At 39.5% G+C, this 26,654-nt stretch overlaps 1 protein-coding gene across 2 annotated transcripts in view; it reads right to left on the reverse strand.

Moving 5' to 3' along the window:
- LOC140763168 (pullulanase 1, chloroplastic) overlaps window positions 1–26,654 on the reverse strand; it is a 93,275-nt gene that overhangs the window by 63,965 nt on the left and 2,656 nt on the right. For both annotated transcript variants that reach the window (XM_073101239.1, XM_073101238.1), the window contains exons 3-7: window positions 21,655–21,707; window positions 21,381–21,489; window positions 2,756–2,892; window positions 2,458–2,657; window positions 2,184–2,333 (exon numbers count right to left, since the gene is read on the reverse strand). In XM_073101239.1, coding sequence (XP_072957340.1) covers window positions 2,184–2,333; window positions 2,458–2,657; window positions 2,756–2,892; window positions 21,381–21,489; window positions 21,655–21,707 — 649 coding nt within the window. The remainder of the gene's footprint in view (window positions 1–2,183; window positions 2,334–2,457; window positions 2,658–2,755; window positions 2,893–21,380; window positions 21,490–21,654; window positions 21,708–26,654) is intronic.

Here is a 26,654-nt window from a genome sequence, read left to right on the forward strand (position 1 = left end):
GATAAAGCAACAGTTAAATATAAATATTATTCAACACATACTATAATTGAAGACATTCATTAAAATTAATATTAATGATTGAATACTCCATAATATAATTGAACACAATATTAATCGATAATAATTTAATAATTAAAATTAATATTTAGTTGAACGTAAAATGACGAGGAGAATCAAATACTTCATTTGTCAGCATGAGAATAACACGAAAATGTTGCATTAAATATTGTCGATATTCTTCAAAACTCGTTCACTGATAATATTGCTTATTGTAATGTCTCATATAGTCTTTATACAAATAAAAATTTTATAATTCTCCTATAATATGAACATACACGGGAATGAACGGCACCGACACAAGCACAGACACACCATAAGCATATGTAGATTGTAGATATAGAGTATAATAATGGTATTCTGGCTCTGGTGGGTGTGGTTAATATAATGGTAATTATGATGAACTCATATCATCCTATGAGTACACCTCCCCTAATATTCTGTTACCTACAAACTCAAGTAATCTGTAAAAAGAATACCTCTCTGAGAAGGTCGTATAACAGGGACGCATGTCTCATCTCCATTATTACCGCCACCAAACTGAATCTCATTATTATCCCCATCACCATCACCATCACCATCAACATCACCATCACCATCAACATCACCATCATCATCATCATCACCATCAACATCACCATCATCATCATCATCATTATCATTATCATTATCATTATCATTATCATATCTAGTCTCATTATCATAAATTTTATCTAAGCCTTCTAAATGATCAATTGATTAGTTGATTTAATAATGACTGATGAAAATAGAAAAAAATTAAGGACAAATAACTCCATATGGCACAACGACTGGCACGCGGCCGTGCTGAACGACACACAGTCGTGCCAGCACGGCACGGCTTGGCACGGGTCAGCACACCCCGTGCCAAGTGCCATGCCATTACTGGCACGGCCATCCATGCACTAATCTATGATTATATATAGCATTCATGAACTCTGATTCAACCCCTAAAACCTATTTTAATTTTTAAGGTCATAGAAATTTTTAAAGATTGTTTTTGGGTATGTCAAAACCATTAAGTGTGCCAATAGCACATCAACTCAGCATGACACATGTCAACAATATCTACAATGCCGACCTTGCTAACACGTGTCATGGCCAAGGTCGGGATGCCTTGTGCCACTGGTACAACAATCCTTGGTCATGACAACTTCCTTTGCTATTCTAATCCTGATGTTGATTGGCGTTTCTCACTTCCTTTGCTATTCTGAAAATAATATATATTTCCTGGGTGTTCTTTATTGACTGAACAGTGAACAAAGATGTAAACTTATCCTATTAAAACTCATTAAGAATAACAAAGACTATCTTGATATCAAGAAACAGAAAGTTCATTGGACATAGATGTAGTGCTTTGATGCTTTCGTTGATGCTTTTGTTGTGCTATCTCACAAATTGCTCTTAAAGCTTACAATGATAGTGAACGATGGTTTTACTCTTTTACACTAGCATTCTCCCTCACTTTTGGGCTTGAGACATTTAATTGGACCAAAAAGTGTATCCGAAAACAGCTAAAGCTTTTAATATTTTAAATGATAGGTCAGCCCGACAAATCCGAACTCATGACCCTCCTGCTCTGGTACCATGTTAATTCACCAATAATTCCAAAAACTCAAGCTACGAAAGAACAGAAAGCTCGATGAGCATCATATTCAAAAGAGAGATGTTAAACTCACTGAATCATAAGTAAGACACTTCAAAAGGAGATTTTCTACATAGTTCTCCTACATCTTTCTGCAGTTTTCTCTTTCTCTATTTCTTGTGGTATATGTGAACTTGAATTTTAAACTAGACTCCTAAACTTGTTTGAGAACTTAAAGCACAATGACTTACCCTTACACAAACCAGTTGCAGCAAAGTGGCACAAACGCATGATGATTCTGAATGTTCTAACAATATCTTAGGAGTCAAGTCTTTTCTGCCTCTAAGAAAATGAAAACAGTCACCCACTCATGGAAGATATTCTAAAAAAGTAAAATTACCATCATAATATGTTCTCCATAAGAGACAAGAAGTACACAAGGTTGAGAAGTTTAATTACATGTAAAGCCTAAGACTAAGTCCACTTAACACTGTACTTAGTAGTAGATTAGAAAGATTAGTACCTGAAATCCCGAATATGTAACTCATAGATGCTGATGTCAGAAAAGGAAAGAAGGCATGGTTTTTCATCAGCCAGTTCATCCCAGTTTGCCGGTTTTAATTTTTCACTATCTAGATCAACTAACCAAGTCCGTTTTCCATCAGAAGAAAGTCTGATTCAAGAGAAAAGGTGCGAAGAGTAAAACAGACAGAACAAGCTCTGCATCTATAACATTTACATATTACTAATATAACTATTTTGTCATATAACTGTATTTCATATGATAATCAACAAACCCTCTAGCATAAGGATCATTTGCTGCACACATCTCAATCCGTGAAGTGCTTGGATGATATACAGAAACTTCATAAACGTAATAGCGGGCTTCCCAATTTCTTGGTCCAACAACACTCCAAACACCATTTAGCTCCTCAAGTTTGACATGTTCGAGTGGATCTCCACCAGATGGATCCTCATAGAAACATGCACTCACATCCTACTTTTATGTACAGTTCTTTAACAAAATGGAAGATAAAAGAGATGACATATAAAGAAATCTTCAAAAAAATTAAAATTAAATATTTCTGTCCATACCTGTGCTGTAGGAGCCCAAAGATGAAGTGCAACAGCTTCCTTACTGAAAACTGGACCAAGTGGCCCAGAATATGAAAACATGTCGTCCAAGACACCAGGTAATTGCAGGCCAGTAGAATTCTTGCATTTCCCGTCAACTGCATACAAGAAAAGGTAGTACTGACTACTAACAAATTATACAAGAGACTGTTACTTTACTGACAAGTTTCAGCTAAAGAATTAGAAAAAGAAAGAAAAAAAATAGTGTTGAACTGTATTTTATGAACATATTCTTAGTGGTGTGATAGGCTACGGAACAATTCTTTAAAGATTTGGATTTATTGCAGGAAGCAGTCCGCGCAACTGAGGAAAATATTCACCAAATATTTTCTCGTAGTCAAAAAATTACGAAACCAAGTGGAATCGATCCGTAACTGTCAAAACCAGAATAATATAAAAAAAAAAAAAAAAAAAAGGGGTTGAGAGAGGAGGGTGCACGTGCTCTGCACGTGCAGCCCCTCCCCTCTCCCACTCTGGTACGCAGTGGGAGAGAAGGGATTTCACCTAATCCGAATCAGATTAGGTTTAATCCTTTTCTAATCTATAAATTAATAACCCTAATCTCTGTTTAAGGATCTGAGTCTCTCTCTCTCTCTCTCTCTCTCTCTCTCTCTTTTCATCCTCCTTCACCGACGGAGTTGTCGCCGTGGAATCGGCCAGCCGGAGCGTCGCCGGAGCCAGCAGAGACCACCACACGACTCCCACGTAAGCCCTCTCCCACCCCTCTAACTTAATTAAATTTTAAATGAGAAAATTCGAAATTACCTGATTTGGGGGTTTTCGGCCTCGTCGGCAAATCGCGCCGGCCGATGGCTTCGAGTCGCGGCCGCTACCTCCGGATCCTGTCAGGAACTAAGGGTGCGCCGACGAACCCCCGCAGTGGCGGCCGCCGGCGTCGCCTTCTCCTTCTTCTTCTTCTTCTTCTTCTTCTTCTTCTTCTTCTTCTTCTTCTTCCTTCTTCCTCTCTTTTTCTCTCTCTCTCTTCGGTTTGGGGAAGACAGACTCGGGTTGTCGAGTCTGATCTTACCCCTTTAGTAGTGGATTCGGGTCGGGTTGGATCCGAATCCAAGGAACCCGACCCGGTTCCATTATCTAATTGGATTGGGCCTTGGCCCAATCCATTGATGAAACGGTTTTGGGTGGGCTGCGGGCCAGCTGCAGCCCAGCCCAATTGATTTGGGTTTATTTTAGCCCAAATAAATTATTCTTAGGTAAAATTGTATAAATTTTTTTAATTAATTATGTTAATTAAAAACGTTATTGTTATTTATTATTTAAGGTGGTGATTTTTAGTACGTGGGCTAGAGATTTGAGATTTTGGTTGTCTTGCCTAGACTCAGGTGAGTGGGTTCACTCACGTATTTATTTTATTGTATTTCGTATTTTTGTCAGATTATATAAATTTTCTGTGTGCAAATTATTTCTTTCACCCCCATGTGTAAAAATTAATTTATTGCAATTTTTGTATGCAAGTCTATTTATTTCATCCGTACATGTGAAAATTTAATTGTTTTATTTTCTGTGTGCATTTAATTATTATATTCAGTGTATCACCATACTTCGTGCTAATATTGAAAATTTTGAAAAGAAAAAATGAGACTAATGTTGATATGACTTAGAGAACAGTCCCGGTATAAATCGTTTGTGATTTTCCGTGGTGACTCAAGTCTATCTGGAAGTCCAGGGGAAAGTCCTAAATTAGATCACTGCGGTGACTTCCTTAGGTGACTCTGGCAGGGTTAGGGAACAGTCCTAGGAGAGATTCCTAGGTGACTCTAACTTCTCTCAACGGTTAGAGGAAAAGACAGAGTGTGTTGATCACAGGGTGATACCCTCTGGCGACCCTAACCGGATCAGCTATGAAAAAAAGTCCCGAGCGTCATCTCGAGGTGACTTCTAGTTGATATGGATCCACAGGGTTTAGACCCATTGAGACATATGACAGTATAAATATCAAAAAGATGTAATAAATTGGAAAACGTACAAGGTTACAAGTTGTGACATTTCTCTATTGTTACTATTGTTATTATGTAGAGAGCATGTCTATTGCATATTATGATGGTTATTGTTGCTTTTAGTTCATTTATTCAGCATTAATATGTTTTAAAAGTTTATTTGGTTCGAGTGGATTCCACTCACTGAGCTATATTTGTTGGCTCACGAGTTCTATTGTTTTGTATTTGTTTATTTATTTCAGGTAATAGTCAGCGGGGCGACTGAGCGTGATGTACCCGGATTCCACCTCCACTTAGGATTCACCTATTTACCCTTCCGCTCTTTTAGATTTTGTGCTCTAGATTAGAAGATTTTATTTTATTTTATTTAGTTTTAGAGATTCAAAAACATTAACATTGTTTATTTTATTCCAATTGCCTTTAGTAATAAAAATTTTAATAAAGCATATTCTTATTTTATTTAATTATCTCGTCATCATATAGATAGAGAGTATTATTAAGGCTTCGTGCATCTCAAGCATATTGAGATGCATGGCCGGTCGTGATTCCGATTTTGGGTCGTGACAATGTTGGTATCAGAGCCTAAATTTGTGTTATCCTAAATCACCCTTAGAGTTGTGTGGAGGTCCGGTGGCATCAGCTCAGGTTCGTTATGAAATTTTTTTTTTATATTCAGTAAAATTATTCTTATCTCATTATAAATCTTGAAGGGACAATATGTATACGCGTCGTCGTCGTCAGGGAGCTGCAGCCCAGAGTTTATCTCCTGACCGGACTAGGGAGCAAGAGCCAACTCCTACTCAAGCGCCAGCTCTTGCACCTACTGCTATTCCTGGTTTGGGATCGGAAACTGCTCCTACCTCTGCCCAGATTCCTACTCCTGCCCCAGCTCCTGCTACTCATACTGTGTTATCGGTGCTTCAGACCCTTCTTCAGGCCGTTGGAGGACAGTCATCGCAGACTCCGGCTCCATCAGAGTCTAGGCCCCTTAGTCTAGATAGGGGTACAGTGTTTGAAAAATTTTTAAAGGCATCTCCGCCTGCCTTTAGAGGGACTACTGATCCGATCGAAGCAGAGGCATGGCTGCTGCGAATTGAGAAGATATTACGGGTTTTGGATTGTTCAGAGGATCAAAAGGTTGCTTTGACAACCTATTTGTTTGAGGATCGGGCAGAGCATTGGTGGCAGATGATTGAGCGCCAGTTCATTGGACGAGAGAAGGAGCTTACTTGGGGAAACTTTAAGAAGATTTTCTTCGAGAAGTACTACCCTCGGGCCTTAAAGAAGAAGAAGCATGATGAGTTCTTTGAGCTGAGACAGGGAGGCATGTCTGTAGTGGACTTTGAGGCGAGGTTCACCGAGCTGTTGCGATTTGTTCCACACATAGCAGCGAGCGAGGAAGAGAAAGTTAGCTTCTTCGAGGGTAAGTTGCGGCCAGCCATCAGAGATAGGATATCATTATTTCAGTGTCAGACACTTCCAGAAATGGTGTCTAAGGCACTACTTGCCGAAAGAAATATTGGGGAGCTTCGCCAAGAACGAGAACAGCAGCATCCACAGAAGAAGCCGAGGAGGTTTCAGGAGCAAAACAGAGGAGGTGGTCAGTCGTTTGGACAGCCCTTGAGGGTCGGGAGTGGACCAAACCCTTCTGGGGGAGGTCCCAAACAGAGTCAGCCTAAAAGTTGTACGAGGTGTGGACGCTCACATTCGTCTAGTGTTGGGTGCAATGGAGTACCTCGAAGCTGCTACAACTGTGGGAGACCGGGCCACTTAGCGAGAGATTGCAGAGCACCATGTGGGGGATGGCGTCCGACTTCTCAGCAGGATCAACAGCATCGCCCGTCCCAGTCTGGTACAACGAACAATAGGCCTCCAGCAAGTAGCGGAAATCCAGGAGCGAGGCCAGAGAATAAAGGAAGAGTTTATACTTTGACCCAGGAAGAAGCTGAGCACTCACCATCCGTGGTGCAAGGTATATTATCTGTTTCTTCCATACCAGCAAAAGTCCTTTTTGACTCTGGAGCCTCTCATTCTTTTGGTTCACCTGATTTTCTTTCCTTATTACCTATTGCACCTGAGATTATGGAATCATGTTTAGCAGTGACTACACCCATAGGGAGGACCATACTTTTAAATCTTATCTGCAAATCTTGTTTAGTAGAGATAGACAGTCAGAAACTTCCAGTAGATCTTATTTGTCTAGACATGCATGATTTTGATGTTATACTGGGTATGGATTGGTTATCTGCACATCATGCTATAGTGGACTGTAGAATGAAAAGGGTTACATTTTCTATCCCGGAGAAGCCAGAATTTTTCTTCCAAGGTGAGCGAAAGATTCCTACGACCAGTATTATCTCAGCACTTCAAGCAAATCGATTAATGAAGAAGGGATGCCCAGGCTTTTTGGCATCGGTAGTGGGCGTGGAGCGTGCAGAGCAGGAGATTCATGAACTTCAAGTGGTAAGTGAATTTCCAGATGTCTTTCCTGAAGATCTACCTGGTCTTCCACCCGATAGAGAGATAGACTTCACCATAGACCTGCTCCCTGGCACTGAACCAATATCAAAGGCACCCTACAGGATGGCACCAGCAGAACTTAGAGAGTTACAGACCCAACTTCAAGAGTTGCTGGATTTGGGTTTTATTCGTCCGAGTGTGTCACCTTGGGGAGCACCAGTTTTATTTGTAAAGAAGAAAGATGGATCAATGCGTCTTTGCATTGATTATCGGGAATTAAATAAAGTCACTGTGAAGAACAGGTATCCACTACCCCGGATTGATGATCTCTTTGATCAACTTCAAGGCTCTCAGGTCTTCTCAAAAATCGATTTGAGGTCTGGTTATCACCAATTGAAGATAAGGAATGAGGATATTGCAAAGACAGCATTTAGGACTCGCTATGGCCATTATGAGTTCTTAGTGATGCCTTTTGGCCTTACAAATGCACCTGCAGCTTTTATGGACTTAATGAACCGGATCTTCAAAACCTTCTTGGACCAATTTGTTTTGTGATATTCATTGATGATATATTGATCTATTCCAAGAGCAAAGAAAAGCATGAGGAACATCTGAGGACAATACTTCAAACTCTTCGTGAGGAAAAACTTTATGTCAAGTTTAAGAAATGTGAGTTTTGGTTGGACGAGGTGGCGTTCTTAGGACATATAATCAGCAAGGATGGAATCAAGGTGGATCAAAAGAAGATCGAGGCTGTTAGCAAATGGCCGAAGCCTACTTCAGTATCTGAAGTACGTAGTTTTCTTGGATTGGCAGGCTACTATAGAAGATTTGTGGAGGGATTTTCACGGATTGCCTTGCCACTTACTCACCTCACCAAAAAGGGGGTAAAATTTGAGTGGTCAGATGATTGTGAAAATAGCTTCCAAGTACTCAAGCAGAGTTTGATTTCAGCTCCTATCCTTTCACTTCCGGCAGAGGGTGGTAACTTTGTGATTTACAGTGATGCATCCCGACAGGGTCTCGGTTGTGTTTTGATGCAGCATGGAAAGGTGATAGCTTATGCATCTAGACAACTTAAGATTCATGAGAAGAATTATCCTACTCATGATCTTGAGTTGGCTGCAGTGGTTTTTGCACTAAAAATCTGGCGTCACTATCTTTATGGAGAATCTTGTGAAATTTTTACTGATCACAAAAGCCTCAAGTATATTTTCACTCAGAAAGAACTTAATTTGAGGCAGCGCAGGTGGCTAGAGTTAATCAAGGATTATGATGTTAGTATTAATTACCATCCTGGGAAGGCAAATGTGGTAGCCGATGCTTTGAGCAGGAAATCATCAGAGGGGCACTTATCAGCACTTACTTGTCAGCAGTGTATTATTGAAGATTTTAGACGCCTGAAGATTGAAGTAACATTAAACCCAGAGAGAGTAGCTATTTGCAACCGGCTAGTGGTCAAACCTACACTTTTAGATCGCATCCAGGCTGCTCAATTAGAGGATGCCAACCTTAAGAAGATCTTGGAAGGATTAGAAAAAGGAGAAGCTCCTGGCTATTCAAGATCAGATGAAGGACTAGTCAAGTACCATAATCGAGTTTGCGTCCCAGTTAGTGAGGAGTTAAAGAATGAAATTATGTCAGAGGCTCACAGTTCAGGATTCAGTATCCACCCAGGCAGCACAAAAATGTATAGAGATTTGCGAGAAAATTTCTGGTGGAATGGCATGAAACAGGACATAGCAAACTTTGTGGCCAAATGTCTTACTTGTCAGCAAGTCAAAGTTGAGCACCAAAAACCTGCAGGGATGTTACAGCCTTTGCCTTTATCGGAATGGAAGTGGGAGGATGTGACTATGGACTTTGTCTCGGGACTCCCCCGCACTAGATCGAATCATGATGCAATTTGGGTGATCGTGGACAGACTAACTAAGTCTGCTCACTTCTTGGCCATTCGTATGACTTACTCTTTAGATCGTCTTGCACAGCTTTATATTAGAGAGATTATTCGACTCCATGGCGCACCTTTGTCTATCGTATCTGATCGAGATCCTCGTTTTGTTTCTAAATTCTGGCGGAGTCTTCATTCAGCTATGGGCACACGTTTGAGATTCAGTTCAGCTTATCACCCGCAAACTGATGGACAATCCGAGAGGACTATTCAAACCCTTGAGGATATGTTGCGAGCATGCTCTTTGGAATGGAAAGGAAATTGGGATGATCATCTTCCACTCATGGAGTTCTCATATAATAATAGCTACCATTCGAGTTTGGGGTTAGCACCTTACGAGGCGTTGTATGGTAGAAAATGTAGATCTCCACTTTGTTGGTTTGAGGTTGGTGAAAAACAGTTATTGGGACCTGATATGGTACAAGATGCCACGCAGAAAATTGTTAAAATCAAGGAAAAGCTTCTTGCAGCTCAAAGCCGTCAAAAGAGCTATGCTGATAACCGGAGAAGAAACCTTGAGTTTCAGGTGGGCGACATGGTTTTCCTAAAGGTGTCACCTTGGAAAGGATTGATCAGGTTTGGTAAGAAAGGCAAGTTAAGTCCTCGTTTTATTGGACCTTTTGAGGTGTTAGGGCGCATCGGAGAGGTGGCATACCAGATAGCACTACCACCTAGGTTATCTAAAGTGCATAATGTCTTCCATGTATCTATGTTGAGAAAGTATGTGCCTAGTGCAGACCATGTGATCGATTTCGAGCCTCTGGAGATCCGAGAAAATCTATCTTATGAGGAGCAACCTGTGGAAATTCTAGAGACTCAGCAAAGAACTCTTCGAAATAGGGTAATCTCCTTCGTGAAGATTTTATGACAAAACCACAGGCCAGAGGAAGCGACTTGGGAGCGTGAAGATGAGATGAGGGAAAAGCATCCAGAGCTATTTCCTTAATCTTCTTAAAGACTATTACGGTATTACCTTATTCTTATATTACACTAATCTTAATTTCGAGGACGAAATTTCTTTTTGTTGGGAATAGTTGTCAAAACCAGAATAATATAAAAAAAAAAAAAGGGGTTGAGAGAGGAGGGTGCACGTGCTCTGCACGTGCAGCCCCTCCCCTCTCCCACTCTGGTACGCAGTGGGAGAGAAGGGATTTCACCTAATCCGAATCAGATTAGGTTTAATCCTTTTCTAATCTATAAATTAATAACCCTAATCTCTGTTTAAGGATCTGAGTCTCTCTCTCTCTCTCTCTCTCTCTCTCTCTCTTTTCATCCTCCTTCACCGACGGAGTTGTCGCCGTGGAATCGGCCAGCCGGAGCGTCGCCGGAGCCAGCAGAGACCACCACACGACTCCCACGTAAGCCCTCTCCCACCCCTCTAACTTAATTAAATTTTAAATGAGAAAATTCGAAATTACCTGATTTGGGGGTTTTCGGCCTCGTCGGCAAATCGCGCCGGCCGATGGCTTCGAGTCGCGGCCGCTACCTCCGGATCCCGTCAGGAACTAAGGGTGCGCCGACGAACCCCCGCAGTGGCGGCCGCCGGCGTCGCCTTCTCCTTCTTCTTCTTCTTCTTCTTCTTCTTCTTCCTTCTTCCTCTCTTTTTCTCTCTCTCTCTTCGGTTTGGGGAAGACAGACTCGGGTTGTCGAGTCTGATCTTACCCCTTTAGTAGTGGATTCGGGTCGGGTTGGATCCGAATCCAAGGAACCCGACCCGGTTCCATTATCTAATTGGATTGGGCCTTGGCCCAATCCATTGATGAAACGGTTTTGGGTGGGCTGCGGGCCAGCTGCAGCCCAGCCCAATTGATTTGGGTTTATTTTAGCCCAAATAAATTATTCTTAGGTAAAATTGTATAAATTTTTTTAATTAATTATGTTAATTAAAAACGTTATTGTTATTTATTATTTAAGGTGGTGATTTTTAGTACGTGGGCTAGAGATTTGAGATTTTGGTTGTCTTGCCTAGACTCAGGTGAGTGGGTTCACTCACGTATTTATTTTATTGTATTTCGTATTTTTGTCAGATTATATAAATTTTCTGTGTGCAAATTATTTCTTTCACCCCCATGTGTAAAAATTAATTTATTGCAATTTTTGTATGCAAGTCTATTTATTTCATCCGTACATGTGAAAATTTAATTGTTTTATTTTCTGTGTGCATTTAATTATTATATTCAGTGTATCACCATACTTCGTGCTAATATTGAAAATTTTGAAAAGAAAAAATGAGACTAATGTTGATATGACTTAGAGAACAGTCCCGGTATAAATCGTTTGTGATTTTCCGTGGTGACTCAAGTCTATCTGGAAGTCCAGGGGAAAGTCCTAAATTAGATCACTGCGGTGACTTCCTTAGGTGACTCTGGCAGGGTTAGGGAACAGTCCTAGGAGAGATTCCTAGGTGACTCTAACTTCTCTCAACGGTTAGAGGAAAAGACAGAGTGTGTTGATCACAGGGTGATACCCTCTGGCGACCCTAACCGGATCAGCTATGAAAAAAAGTCCCGAGCGTCATCTCGAGGTGACTTCTAGTTGATATGGATCCACAGGGTTTAGACCCATTGAGACATATGACAGTATAAATATCAAAAAGATGTAATAAATTGGAAAACGTACAAGGTTACAAGTTGTGACATTTCTCTATTGTTACTATTGTTATTATGTAGAGAGCATGTCTATTGCATATTATGATGGTTATTGTTGCTTTTAGTTCATTTATTCAGCATTAATATGTTTTAAAAGTTTATTTGGTTCGAGTGGATTCCACTCACTGAGCTATATTTGTTGGCTCACGAGTTCTATTGTTTTGTATTTGTTTATTTATTTCAGGTAATAGTCAGCGGGGCGACTGAGCGTGATGTACCCGGATTCCACCTCCACTTAGGATTCACCTATTTACCCTTCCGCTCTTTTAGATTTTGTGCTCTAGATTAGAAGATTTTATTTTATTTTATTTAGTTTTAGAGATTCAAAAACATTAACATTGTTTATTTTATTCCAATTGCCTTTAGTAATAAAAATTTTAATAAAGCATATTCTTATTTTATTTAATTATCTCGTCATCATATAGATAGAGAGTATTATTAAGGCTTCGTGCATCTCAAGCATATTGAGATGCATGGCCGGTCGTGATTCCGATTTTGGGTCGTGACAATGTTGGTATCAGAGCCTAAATTTGTGTTATCCTAAATCACCCTTAGAGTTGTGTGGAGGTCCGGTGGCATCAGCTCAGGTTCGTTATGAAATTTTTTTTTTATATTCAGTAAAATTATTCTTATCTCATTATAAATCTTGAAGGGACAATATGTATACGCGTCGTCGTCGTCAGGGAGCTGCAGCCCAGAGTTTATCTCCTGACCGGACTAGGGAGCAAGAGCCAACTCCTACTCAAGCGCCAGCTCTTGCACCTACTGCTATTCCTGGTTTGGGATCGGAAACTGCTCCTACCTCTGCCCAGATTCCTACTCCTGCCCCAGCTCCTGCTACTCATACTGTGTTATCGGTGCTTCAGACCCTTCTTCAGGCCGTTGGAGGACAGTCATCGCAGACTCCGGCTCCATCAGAGTCTAGGCCCCTTAGTCTAGATAGGGGTACAGTGTTTGAAAAATTTTTAAAGGCATCTCCGCCTGCCTTTAGAGGGACTACTGATCCGATCGAAGCAGAGGCATGGCTGCTGCGAATTGAGAAGATATTACGGGTTTTGGATTGTTCAGAGGATCAAAAGGTTGCTTTGACAACCTATTTGTTTGAGGATCGGGCAGAGCATTGGTGGCAGATGATTGAGCGCCAGTTCATTGGACGAGAGAAGGAGCTTACTTGGGGAAACTTTAAGAAGATTTTCTTCGAGAAGTACTACCCTCGGGCCTTAAAGAAGAAGAAGCATGATGAGTTCTTTGAGCTGAGACAGGGAGGCATGTCTGTAGTGGACTTTGAGGCGAGGTTCACCGAGCTGTTGCGATTTGTTCCACACATAGCAGCGAGCGAGGAAGAGAAAGTTAGCTTCTTCGAGGGTAAGTTGCGGCCAGCCATCAGAGATAGGATATCATTATTTCAGTGTCAGACACTTCCAGAAATGGTGTCTAAGGCACTACTTGCCGAAAGAAATATTGGGGAGCTTCGCCAAGAACGAGAACAGCAGCATCCACAGAAGAAGCCGAGGAGGTTTCAGGAGCAAAACAGAGGAGGTGGTCAGTCGTTTGGACAGCCCTTGAGGGTCGGGAGTGGACCAAACCCTTCTGGGGGAGGTCCCAAACAGAGTCAGCCTAAAAGTTGTACGAGGTGTGGACGCTCACATTCGTCTAGTGTTGGGTGCAATGGAGTACCTCGAAGCTGCTACAACTGTGGGAGACCGGGCCACTTAGCGAGAGATTGCAGAGCACCATGTGGGGGATGGCGTCCGACTTCTCAGCAGGATCAACAGCATCGCCCGTCCCAGTCTGGTACAACGAACAATAGGCCTCCAGCAAGTAGCGGAAATCCAGGAGCGAGGCCAGAGAATAAAGGAAGAGTTTATACTTTGACCCAGGAAGAAGCTGAGCACTCACCATCCGTGGTGCAAGGTATATTATCTGTTTCTTCCATACCAGCAAAAGTCCTTTTTGACTCTGGAGCCTCTCATTCTTTTGGTTCACCTGATTTTCTTTCCTTATTACCTATTGCACCTGAGATTATGGAATCATGTTTAGCAGTGACTACACCCATAGGGAGGACCATACTTTTAAATCTTATCTGCAAATCTTGTTTAGTAGAGATAGACAGTCAGAAACTTCCAGTAGATCTTATTTGTCTAGACATGCATGATTTTGATGTTATACTGGGTATGGATTGGTTATCTGCACATCATGCTATAGTGGACTGTAGAATGAAAAGGGTTACATTTTCTATCCCGGAGAAGCCAGAATTTTTCTTCCAAGGTGAGCGAAAGATTCCTACGACCAGTATTATCTCAGCACTTCAAGCAAATCGATTAATGAAGAAGGGATGCCCAGGCTTTTTGGCATCGGTAGTGGGCGTGGAGCGTGCAGAGCAGGAGATTCATGAACTTCAAGTGGTAAGTGAATTTCCAGATGTCTTTCCTGAAGATCTACCTGGTCTTCCACCCGATAGAGAGATAGACTTCACCATAGACCTGCTCCCTGGCACTGAACCAATATCAAAGGCACCCTACAGGATGGCACCAGCAGAACTTAGAGAGTTACAGACCCAACTTCAAGAGTTGCTGGATTTGGGTTTTATTCGTCCGAGTGTGTCACCTTGGGGAGCACCAGTTTTATTTGTAAAGAAGAAAGATGGATCAATGCGTCTTTGCATTGATTATCGGGAATTAAATAAAGTCACTGTGAAGAACAGGTATCCACTACCCCGGATTGATGATCTCTTTGATCAACTTCAAGGCTCTCAGGTCTTCTCAAAAATCGATTTGAGGTCTGGTTATCACCAATTGAAGATAAGGAATGAGGATATTGCAAAGACAGCATTTAGGACTCGCTATGGCCATTATGAGTTCTTAGTGATGCCTTTTGGCCTTACAAATGCACCTGCAGCTTTTATGGACTTAATGAACCGGATCTTCAAAACCTTCTTGGACCAATTTGTTTTGTGATATTCATTGATGATATATTGATCTATTCCAAGAGCAAAGAAAAGCATGAGGAACATCTGAGGACAATACTTCAAACTCTTCGTGAGGAAAAACTTTATGTCAAGTTTAAGAAATGTGAGTTTTGGTTGGACGAGGTGGCGTTCTTAGGACATATAATCAGCAAGGATGGAATCAAGGTGGATCAAAAGAAGATCGAGGCTGTTAGCAAATGGCCGAAGCCTACTTCAGTATCTGAAGTACGTAGTTTTCTTGGATTGGCAGGCTACTATAGAAGATTTGTGGAGGGATTTTCACGGATTGCCTTGCCACTTACTCACCTCACCAAAAAGGGGGTAAAATTTGAGTGGTCAGATGATTGTGAAAATAGCTTCCAAGTACTCAAGCAGAGTTTGATTTCAGCTCCTATCCTTTCACTTCCGGCAGAGGGTGGTAACTTTGTGATTTACAGTGATGCATCCCGACAGGGTCTCGGTTGTGTTTTGATGCAGCATGGAAAGGTGATAGCTTATGCATCTAGACAACTTAAGATTCATGAGAAGAATTATCCTACTCATGATCTTGAGTTGGCTGCAGTGGTTTTTGCACTAAAAATCTGGCGTCACTATCTTTATGGAGAATCTTGTGAAATTTTTACTGATCACAAAAGCCTCAAGTATATTTTCACTCAGAAAGAACTTAATTTGAGGCAGCGCAGGTGGCTAGAGTTAATCAAGGATTATGATGTTAGTATTAATTACCATCCTGGGAAGGCAAATGTGGTAGCCGATGCTTTGAGCAGGAAATCATCAGAGGGGCACTTATCAGCACTTACTTGTCAGCAGTGTATTATTGAAGATTTTAGACGCCTGAAGATTGAAGTAACATTAAACCCAGAGAGAGTAGCTATTTGCAACCGGCTAGTGGTCAAACCTACACTTTTAGATCGCATCCAGGCTGCTCAATTAGAGGATGCCAACCTTAAGAAGATCTTGGAAGGATTAGAAAAAGGAGAAGCTCCTGGCTATTCAAGATCAGATGAAGGACTAGTCAAGTACCATAATCGAGTTTGCGTCCCAGTTAGTGAGGAGTTAAAGAATGAAATTATGTCAGAGGCTCACAGTTCAGGATTCAGTATCCACCCAGGCAGCACAAAAATGTATAGAGATTTGCGAGAAAATTTCTGGTGGAATGGCATGAAACAGGACATAGCAAACTTTGTGGCCAAATGTCTTACTTGTCAGCAAGTCAAAGTTGAGCACCAAAAACCTGCAGGGATGTTACAGCCTTTGCCTTTATCGGAATGGAAGTGGGAGGATGTGACTATGGACTTTGTCTCGGGACTCCCCCGCACTAGATCGAATCATGATGCAATTTGGGTGATCGTGGACAGACTAACTAAGTCTGCTCACTTCTTGGCCATTCGTATGACTTACTCTTTAGATCGTCTTGCACAGCTTTATATTAGAGAGATTATTCGACTCCATGGCGCACCTTTGTCTATCGTATCTGATCGAGATCCTCGTTTTGTTTCTAAATTCTGGCGGAGTCTTCATTCAGCTATGGGCACACGTTTGAGATTCAGTTCAGCTTATCACCCGCAAACTGATGGACAATCCGAGAGGACTATTCAAACCCTTGAGGATATGTTGCGAGCATGCTCTTTGGAATGGAAAGGAAATTGGGATGATCATCTTCCACTCATGGAGTTCTCATATAATAATAGCTACCATTCGAGTTTGGGGTTAGCACCTTACGAGGCGTTGTATGGTAGAAAATGTAGATCTCCACTTTGTTGGTTTGAGGTTGGTGAAAAACAGTTATTGGGACCTGATATGGTACAAGATGCCACGCAGAAAATTGTTAAAATCAAGGAAAAGCTTCTTGCAGCTCAAAGCCGTCAAAAGAGCTATGCTGATAACCGGAGAAGAAACCTTGAGTTTCAGGTGGGCGACATGGTTTTCCTAAAGGTGTCACCTTGGAAAGGATTGATCAGGTTTGGTAAGAAAGGCAAGTTAAGTCCTCGTTTTATTGGACCTTTTGAGGTGTTAGGGCGCATCGGAGAGGTGGCATACCAGATAGCACTACCACCTAGGTTATCTAAAGTGCATAATGTCTTCCATGTATCTATGTTGAGAAAGTATGTGCCTAGTGCAGACCATGTGATCGATTTCGAGCCTCTGGAGATCCGAGAAAATCTATCTTATGAGGAGCAACCTGTGGAAATTCTAGAGACTCAGCAAAGAACTCTTCGAAATAGGGTAATCTCCTTCGTGAAGATTTTATGACAAAACCACAGGCCAGAGGAAGCGACTTGGGAGCGTGAAGATGAGATGAGGGAAAAGCATCCAGAGCTATTTCCTTAATCTTCTTAAAGACTATTACGGTATTACCTTATTCTTATATTACACTAATCTTAATTTCGAGGACGAAATTTCTTTTTGTTGGGAATAGTTGTCAAAACCAGAATAATATAAAAAAAAAAAAAGGGGTTGAGAGAGGAGGGTGCACGTGCTCTGCACGTGCAGCCCCTCCCCTCTCCCACTCTGGTACGCAGTGGGAGAGAAGGGATTTCACCTAATCCGAATCAGATTAGGTTTAATCCTTTTCTAATCTATAAATTAATAACCCTAATCTCTGTTTAAGGATCTGAGTCTCTCTCTCTCTCTCTCTCTCTCTCTCTCTCTTTTCATCCTCCTTCACCGACGGAGTTGTCGCCGTGGAATCGGCCAGCCGGAGCGTCGCCGGAGCCAGCAGAGACCACCACACGACTCCCACGTAAGCCCTCTCCCACCCCTCTAACTTAATTAAATTTTAAATGAGAAAATTCGAAATTACCTGATTTGGGGGTTTTCGGCCTCGTCGGCAAATCGCGCCGGCCGATGGCTTCGAGTCGCGGCCGCTACCTCCGGATCCCGTCAGGAACTAAGGGTGCGCCGACGAACCCCCGCAGTGGCGGCCGCCGGCGTCGCCTTCTCCTTCTTCTTCTTCTTCTTCTTCTTCTTCTTCCTTCTTCCTCTCTTTTTCTCTCTCTCTCTTCGGTTTGGGGAAGACAGACTCGGGTTGTCGAGTCTGATCTTACCCCTTTAGTAGTGGATTCGGGTCGGGTTGGATCCGAATCCAAGGAACCCGACCCGGTTCCATTATCTAATTGGATTGGGCCTTGGCCCAATCCATTGATGAAACGGTTTTGGGTGGGCTGCGGGCCAGCTGCAGCCCAGCCCAATTGATTTGGGTTTATTTTAGCCCAAATAAATTATTCTTAGGTAAAATTGTATAAATTTTTTTAATTAATTATGTTAATTAAAAACGTTATTGTTATTTATTATTTAAGGTGGTGATTTTTAGTACGTGGGCTAGAGATTTGAGATTTTGGTTGTCTTGCCTAGACTCAGGTGAGTGGGTTCACTCACGTATTTATTTTATTGTATTTCGTATTTTTGTCAGATTATATAAATTTTCTGTGTGCAAATTATTTATTTCACCCCCATGTGTAAAAATTAATTTATTGCAATTTTTGTATGCAAGTCTATTTATTTCATCCGTACATGTGAAAATTTAATTGTTTTATTTTCTGTGTGCATTTAATTATTATATTCAGTGTATCACCATACTTCGTGCTAATATTGAAAATTTTGAAAAGAAAAAATGAGACTAATGTTGATATGACTTAGAGAACAGTCCCGGTATAAATCGTTTGTGATTTTCCGTGGTGACTCAAGTCTATCTGGAAGTCCAGGGGAAAGTCCTAAATTAGATCACTGCGGTGACTTCCTTAGGTGACTCTGGCAGGGTTAGGGAACAGTCCTAGGAGAGATTCCTAGGTGACTCTAACTTCTCTCAACGGTTAGAGGAAAAGACAGAGTGTGTTGATCACAGGGTGATACCCTCTGGCGACCCTAACCGGATCAGCTATGAAGAAAAGTCCCGAGCGTCATCTCGAGGTGACTTCTAGTTGATATGGATCCACAGGGTTTAGACCCATTGAGACATATGACAGTATAAATATCAAAAAGATGTAATAAATTGGAAAACGTACAAGGTTACAAGTTGTGACATTTCTCTATTGTTACTATTGTTATTATGTAGAGAGCATGTCTATTGCATATTATGATGGTTATTGTTGCTTTTAGTTCATTTATTCAGCATTAATATGTTTTAAAAGTTTATTTGGTTCGAGTGGATTCCACTCACTGAGCTATATTTGTTGGCTCACGAGTTCTATTGTTTTGTATTTGTTTATTTATTTCAGGTAATAGTCAGCGGGGCGACTGAGCGTGATGTACCCGGATTCCACCTCCACTTAGGATTCACCTATTTACCCTTCCGCTCTTTTAGATTTTATGCTCTAGATTAGAAGATTTTATTTTATTTTATTTAGTTTTAGAGATTCAAAAACATTAACATTGTTTATTTTATTCCAATTGCCTTTAGTAATAAAAATTTTAATAAAGCATATTCTTATTTTATTTAATTATCTCGTCATCGTATAGATAGAGAGTATTATTAAGGCTTCGTGCATCTCAAGCATATTGAGATGCATGGCCGGTCGTGATTCCGATTTTGGGTCGTGACAGTAACTCCCTGATCTACGTTTTTCGTATTTACGCCCTTCGCAGATTCGAATTATAACTGGGACGAAAATACGATATATTGCGGATGATGGTGATGGTGACGGGTAGAGTGAAAGTTAGGGTTATGGATGATAATGGAGATGAGGGTGGATGAGTGATGTTGTTTAAAAGATTAAGACGAAAGGGAAGAAGTGGTCGAGATTCCAAAGAAGAGGGAAGACTTGACAGACAAGGGAGATTAGAAGTTATGAGAGACCTTGCCAACGGTAGAGGTAGTAGGTTGGCAAAGAAACCAATATTCCAATAGCATAATGAATTTGGCTGCCATCCACACCTTTATAGAGGCTAGCCAACAAATTCTAATAACAATAACTAACCCTAATCCTAGTGGAATCCCGCCGATCGCGTTCAAACGCGCCTGATCGCGTTTGAACACATAAAAGACGTTCTCTGTATGTGCGAATGCGATGCAGGTGTACGAACGCGCATTTCGCGTTCTCTGTTTTTGCGTACCTGATGCAGATGTTCGCAAGGGCATTCGAACACGATCGGGATAGGGCAACTTGTCGCTCTCAAGAAGATGTGACTCGAGATGGACTGGGGGGATCGTGCCTTGGGCACTGATACCATGTAATGAAAGGGAACCATGGTTCTCTTTCTCATTATGAAAATATATAGATATACATCATACATGTGATATGATATACCTAAGATATAACATAAGATTATATGTACATCAACAATAACATAATCAGCTTTAATGTATGACCTATCCTCAAGAGTCAATCAAACTATAGATGCATTAGCTTCTTAAATTAATGAAGCACGTTAGAGGGCTCGTAATGTAGTGGCCATAATAAATGGATGGACCATGCACATACTAAATTCGATGTAACATAACCTTCAGGCTATGAAGCATGGATATAGATACAATACGATACGAATACGCTAATACGACAAACCTTGAAAAATACAGAGACAATACATGCTTAGTATACATAGCTCATATATGCATATATTTATATCTATATATATATAATTGTTATATATGATAGTTTTATATAAGGAGACCTCCAAGCCTAATACATGTAGCTATATTGGCTATCTATATGTGAAGTACTTTAAGTTGGTATGTGCAATTAAAATTGCAATATTTAACTTTATTCTCAAAGGATAACAAAAAGAAAGTTTTAAGTTGTTCCACATAACTGTGTAGCTCAAGGTTCAAAAAATAGGGATCAAGATCAGAGTCGGTCTTTCGAAAAAACGATACATATCGGTCGCCTAGATCATATCGAACTTTTTTTAATTATGTAAATTCTAAATATTATTTTAAAATACAAAAAAAAATAAAAATAAGAAAAAAATGACAAAATAAAGAAAGAAAAACTATGGTGCGATGAAAATTGAAAAAAAGAAGAGATTAGAGAGAGAGCTAGTGGAAGAAAACAAAACAAAGAAAATAAAACTATAGTGAAGTGAAGAAGAAGAAAAAAAAGAGAAGAAAAGGAGATAGAGAATAGAAGAAATGAGAAAACTAAGAGAGAAATAAATAAATAAAAATTAAAAAATTATATAACGAAGTTCGCCGGAGTTAGATATGCATTGTCGGAGTTCGTCGGAGATAAATCTCTCTGTAAAAAAAATAATGGCTATATGATAAGAAGAGAAAGAGAAAGAAAGAGTAAGAGAAAGAAAGTGAGAGAGTGAGAAGAAAGAGTTCGAATCGAGCCTCGATTGACATCGACTGATCCTACGAACCAGGGTGTAGCTTGCATTTTTCGATATATAAAAGTGGAATTAAGCAAATGTAGAAAGTGTAATACCAAAAAGCATCTTCTTCCATATAGAATTGTAGCGTACACGATTTTCAGTAGAGGATGCATTAAAACTCATATTGATTAATTTTTTAATTCTGCCACCTGCTGTTCAAGTTCATAAATATATATATATATATATATATAGAACAAAAAAATAGAAGAAATTACTTGAAGTTAAAAAAAACAGATAAAGTCAATTGAGTCGGTATATTGATTAGTTTGTTTCTCAAAAGAGTAAGACTTGCCACAAAGAGAAGCAACAGCTAACTGGCATTTGAGGAGGTTTCTGACATCCGTGGATTGTGGAAGTTTAAATGCTTTATAACCCATAAGATGAGGGAACTTCTGAGTCACCTGAAGAATGACAAAAACATATAAGAGATAGAGTGAAATCTACAGGTAGACATTAAGTTTTACTGAAGTACCATGCTTGAAGTATCTGAATTTTGATTTTGAAAGCTGCACACTGGAAATTATTAATCAAAGACTGTAAGGTCTACTAGGGTATCAATAGCTTACATTCACAGGAAGTCCACAATGTTCTGCTTCAAGCTGAATTTTCAAATCATAACCTGCCATGGAGAGAGAAGTTTGGTTCAAAAGCAATAGTATTTCTTTAATATATAAACATAGACACAAGTACATTTCTGCATGTGAATAAAACTGTACACACTCGGTTAGACATGTTTGCACACTTCAAGGTTATCTTTTTTATTTTACTTTTTAGACATGTTTGCACACTTCAAGGTTATCTTTTTTTATTTTACTTTTAATGTAGTAGCTATACAAATATGCCCACACAGAGATCAACTATATGGATAAAGAATGACTTTAATGTGTTAAAACATAGATTTGTCTGCCAATCTTCACAGTTGAATTCTCATTGATTTTGAGAAGTGACAACACAAATTTCACATATTAAATATACAACATGCACAACCCAATTGTGTTTTATTTGCCTGTTGTTCATTCTCTTTCTTTCTCTTTCTTCTTTAAGGTGGGTGGCAGGAGTTGGGTGGTATAAGCAGGAGGAGTTGGTTACTATCCTTTTGGAGGATTAAGATATTGAGGCTTTAATCCTCCTAATTCACCATGGATTATAGTTAGTTAGGAGATCTACACTATAATAACTAGGGAAAAAAAGTCACATGAGGAGCACGCTGTCACGGACTTAACTATTTTGATCGATTTGCTAGTCCACACGATGCTCCACCTTCTTCACAAGATGAGATAAGTCTCAACTTAAATGTAGTGCAGAAGCAAAAAAAGAGAAAGAGACTTTAATAAGGTAGAAAAGACAAACTTTTTTTATAAAGTTCTTATTTTTATTTTAATTCACTAACTTTAAATCCCTTTACAAGTAGAATTTTCAAGCCTTTTTATAAAAGTCAAAAGAAACTTAGTTACTATGATTTCCAAATACCTTCTTTAAGATATTCAGAAGGCTATAGATAAAACCAAAGTTATAAATATCTTTTCTAGATATTTAGAAGGCTAGAGATAAGACTAAGGATTCTAAATATCTCATCTAACTAGATAAGGCTGCGAGTGAGGCTTTGGTTTCCGAAAGTCAACAAAAGCAGCTACCATATATCTGTTTAATAATACAGCGGATAAATATCAATTTTGCCTATTTATTGCCCAGTGTCCCTTAAGACTAGCTTCGCTATGATGTCGAATCGGTCTTTAGACATCCTTGACACTTTGGTTTCACCCAAAATTTTGATTGGGCATCACATTCTCCCCCTACCTAATGCGTGACCGTCCCGGTTGCATGCTTGCAGTTTCCTCAGTTGCGTCCTCGTCGCTTCTTGCCATTAGCGTCTTGTCTCTTTTGGCATTCACTGGTCCACACCACACATGGTATTTTATCTAAGATCCTCACTGCTCCAAGATGTGGTATTAGCATAACTTTGGCAGCAATAAGGAGCTATAAACTGACGATGAGTTAAAAGTCGTCAAGGTTTGTCATCGTTATGTCAGTTTGCCCTCTCCTCTCCATGTGCCAAGTATAATTTCAACGTCTTTGGCCACGCCTAAGATTGAGCAAGAACTGGAGTTTACAGCCTTCACACGGCTGTCCACGCTATTGGCCTTGTGATGGATGCCTTAAGTGGGACCTTTCGTGGCTCAGACCACCGTGGAAGCAACCTCCATGGCCGTCGGCCATGGAAAGAGGAGTCTTTGTCGTCGGCCACTTTTTCACCTTCCTGAGTGATTGGTGAGGTTAGTGGACTGCCGACGATAATGATCGACAGCGATTTTCTCTCTCTCTCTTTCCTTTTCTCCCTCTCTTCTTTCTCCCTCTTTCTTCTCTCAGGTTTGGATCTGGGTTTCGGACCTAACCCTTAATAGTAAGTTGTGGGCTATAGGCTAACTCGCAACCCAGTCCTTCATTAGTTTTGAGTAGGACTTTGGCCCAGCTCGATTAGTATGAAAAGAAAAGATAGGCTGCAAGCCAACTACAGCTCAACCCAGTCCAATCCAACGATGTTTAAATCAGCCCACTTTAGCCATTTATTATGTTTTAAAATTCAAAAATTATATTAGGGATTAAATAAAAATTTGTGTTATTTCTTTATTATTTAAAGGTGGTGATTTCTAGTACCTGGACTAAATATTAGAGATTTCCGTTATCTTACCTAGACTCAAGTGAGTAGGTTCGCTCATATATTTATTTGTATCGTATTTCGTGTTTTTTGTCGAACCACATTTTTGTATGCAAATTTAATTATTATATTTCTGTGCAAATTTAGTTATTACATTTCTGTGTGTAAAATATATGATTCAATGTATTGATATACTTCGTGCAAATAGCAATTGTTATAAACAAGAATATTAGTGGAAAAATACAACTGATTTTTAATTTGACTTAGATAACAATCTTGACATATATCGCTTATGATTTTCTGTCATAACTCAAGTCTACTTGGAAGTCTAGGGGAAAGTCCTATTTTAAATCACTACGGTGACTTTTTAGATAATTTTGGTAGGGTTAGGGAACAGTCTTAGGTTAGATTGAAAGATTTCCTGATATGACTCTAATCTCTCTTAATAGTTAGTGAAAAAGACAAGGTGCGTTTATCACTTAGTGATACCTCCTGGTAACCCTAACTGGATAGGCTATGAGAAAAAGACCGAAGCATCATCTTGAAGTGTTTTCTAGTTGATGTGGATCCATAGAGCATTGACCCAATTGAAGGCTGCGATGGCATGGATCCTCCGGTGCAGTCGGTGGACCGCTGGCGGCAATGATCGCCGATGATCTTCCCCTCCCTCTCTCGTCAATTCACTCAAGAGAGAGGGCATGGTCGAGCTTAGACTCAACCCGAGCCAGCCATTTTAATTTCGGGTTCACTCAGATTTGGATTTCAAATCTAAGGACGACTCCACTCGATTCATAATTATGGGTTGCCGGCTAGCCACAGCCCAGCTCATGAGTTAAAGGGTTTTGGGGCATGGGCCTATCCTATTTAATTGGTTTTAGCAGGGTGTAGCCCACCCAAATCTCTACGCTTAATTTAGCATATTTTAACAATCGATTCGTTTTAAATTTCAAAAATCATGATATTAATTAAACTAAAATATGTAATTTAAGGTGGTGATTTGCCTTTGTTCATAAAATAGAGATTCAGCCATTTTATCTAGACTCAGGTGAGTGGGTTCATTAATATTTTTATTCGTCTTGTACTTCATATTTTTTACATAATCATGTTATCTTTCTATGTGTAAATTAAATATCATATTTCTGTGCAAAATATATGACTTAGTGCATTGCTATACTTCGTGTAAATAGCAATTTTACTGACCGTGAATATTAGTGAAAAAACAAAACTAATGATTGGTATGGCTTAGAAAATAATCCTAGCATAGATCGTCTTACGACTTTCTGTGGTGACTCAAGTCTACCTAAAATTTTTTTGGATCACTTAGTGACTTTCTTAGATGATTCTAACGAGGTTAAAGAACAATCTCCGATTAAATCGAAAGATTTCGTGTCGTGACTCTAGTCAATGATTAGTGAAAGAGATATGATGAGTTTATCATATAATGACATCTCTTAGTGACCCTTAAGAGGAAAGACAAATGCATTTATCACATAGTAATACCTTCCGGTAACTCTAATTGGATCAGCTATGAGGAAAAGTTATGAGCGATATATCGAGATGACTTCTAATTGATATGGATCCATAGGGTATTATCCCAATTGACATATAAGGCATTATTAATATGGAAAAAATTCAGTACATTGATACTAAGCATGTTATTAGATATGACTAACATTATTATTGTTTCCGTAGTTATTGTTGTTGTTGTAAGCATGCTTAGTGTAACTGTTATTTTATATCGCTGAATTTGAAGGTTTACCTTACAATCATGTCTATGAATTTTGAATTTGTTTGGCCTTTGAGTAGATTTCACTCACTAAATTATAGTTATTGGCTCATGGGATCCTTATCCTAATATTTCAGGTACTAGTCAGCGTGGCGACCAAGCGAAATGTACCGGAACTCTACCTCCACTTAGGACTTACCCCTTTTATCTTTCAAATGTATTAGTCATTAAGTTCTAAATTATTTGTTATTTTAGTTTGATTGAAGATACATTAGTAGTGACATTTAGTTATTTCATTATTGTTAGACATTATTGTTAGAGTATATTTATCTGGAGTTAAATATATTCATATTAAAATTCTTGTTAATGTGGACCTTAAAAATATGTTATTAAGACTTTATGTATCTCAAGTGCATTGAGGTACATGATCGGTCATAATAACAACATATGAACTTTTAAAGCATGAAATCATGTATTTCAAATTCATTTTTTTTCAACTATACACATGTAACAAAGAGTAATTGTTGCTACTTGCTAGAATATTAGTGTGATTAAAAAAATGTTATATAGGCACATGTATTTCGCAGTCAAATCAATGACCTTGATCAATATGTTCGATATATATAAAAGAAAAGGAATTCAACTTCTTTAGATGCCTCTAGCTAGTAACAAGCCAAATAAGGAACAAGGATGATGAATCAACCATTAATCCCTAATATGGGTATATCATAACAAAGATAAGAAAGTGCCAAATATTGTGATTTTACAATTCCAAGGACTTACAAAAAGGATCTTGAAAAGTATGGTTTGAAGTTTCACCAGAGAAAGACCGGTAACGGCCAAAAGTCAATGAAAACTAAAGCTAATACTCATTTGGTTAAGGCTATTAAGATTTATGGTTTTTGACATTTATTTTGGACCACAATAGGTTACAACAATTCTATTTCAGTCTAAAATATTCATTTTTTTTCTATGGCTCAAACTGAAACTTCAAACCATATTGAAGAGTAGTGCGTGCATCTCTTATTCGCATTATTCGCATTATTAGGTCCAACACAATATAATGGAGAGACATAGCTACTGAAATATCAGTTCACTCTCCATGTACAACACCACAAGTTTTCATCTCATAGATTGTCACTCTCTCCTCCTGTGATGGTATTAGATTATTAATAACAAAAAAA

This window comes from Typha angustifolia, chromosome 7 (genome assembly GCF_048772165.1).
Source record: "Typha angustifolia cultivar Huaian chromosome 7, ASM4877216v1, whole genome shotgun sequence".
Classification (NCBI taxonomy): domain Eukaryota; kingdom Viridiplantae; phylum Streptophyta; class Magnoliopsida; order Poales; family Typhaceae; genus Typha; species Typha angustifolia.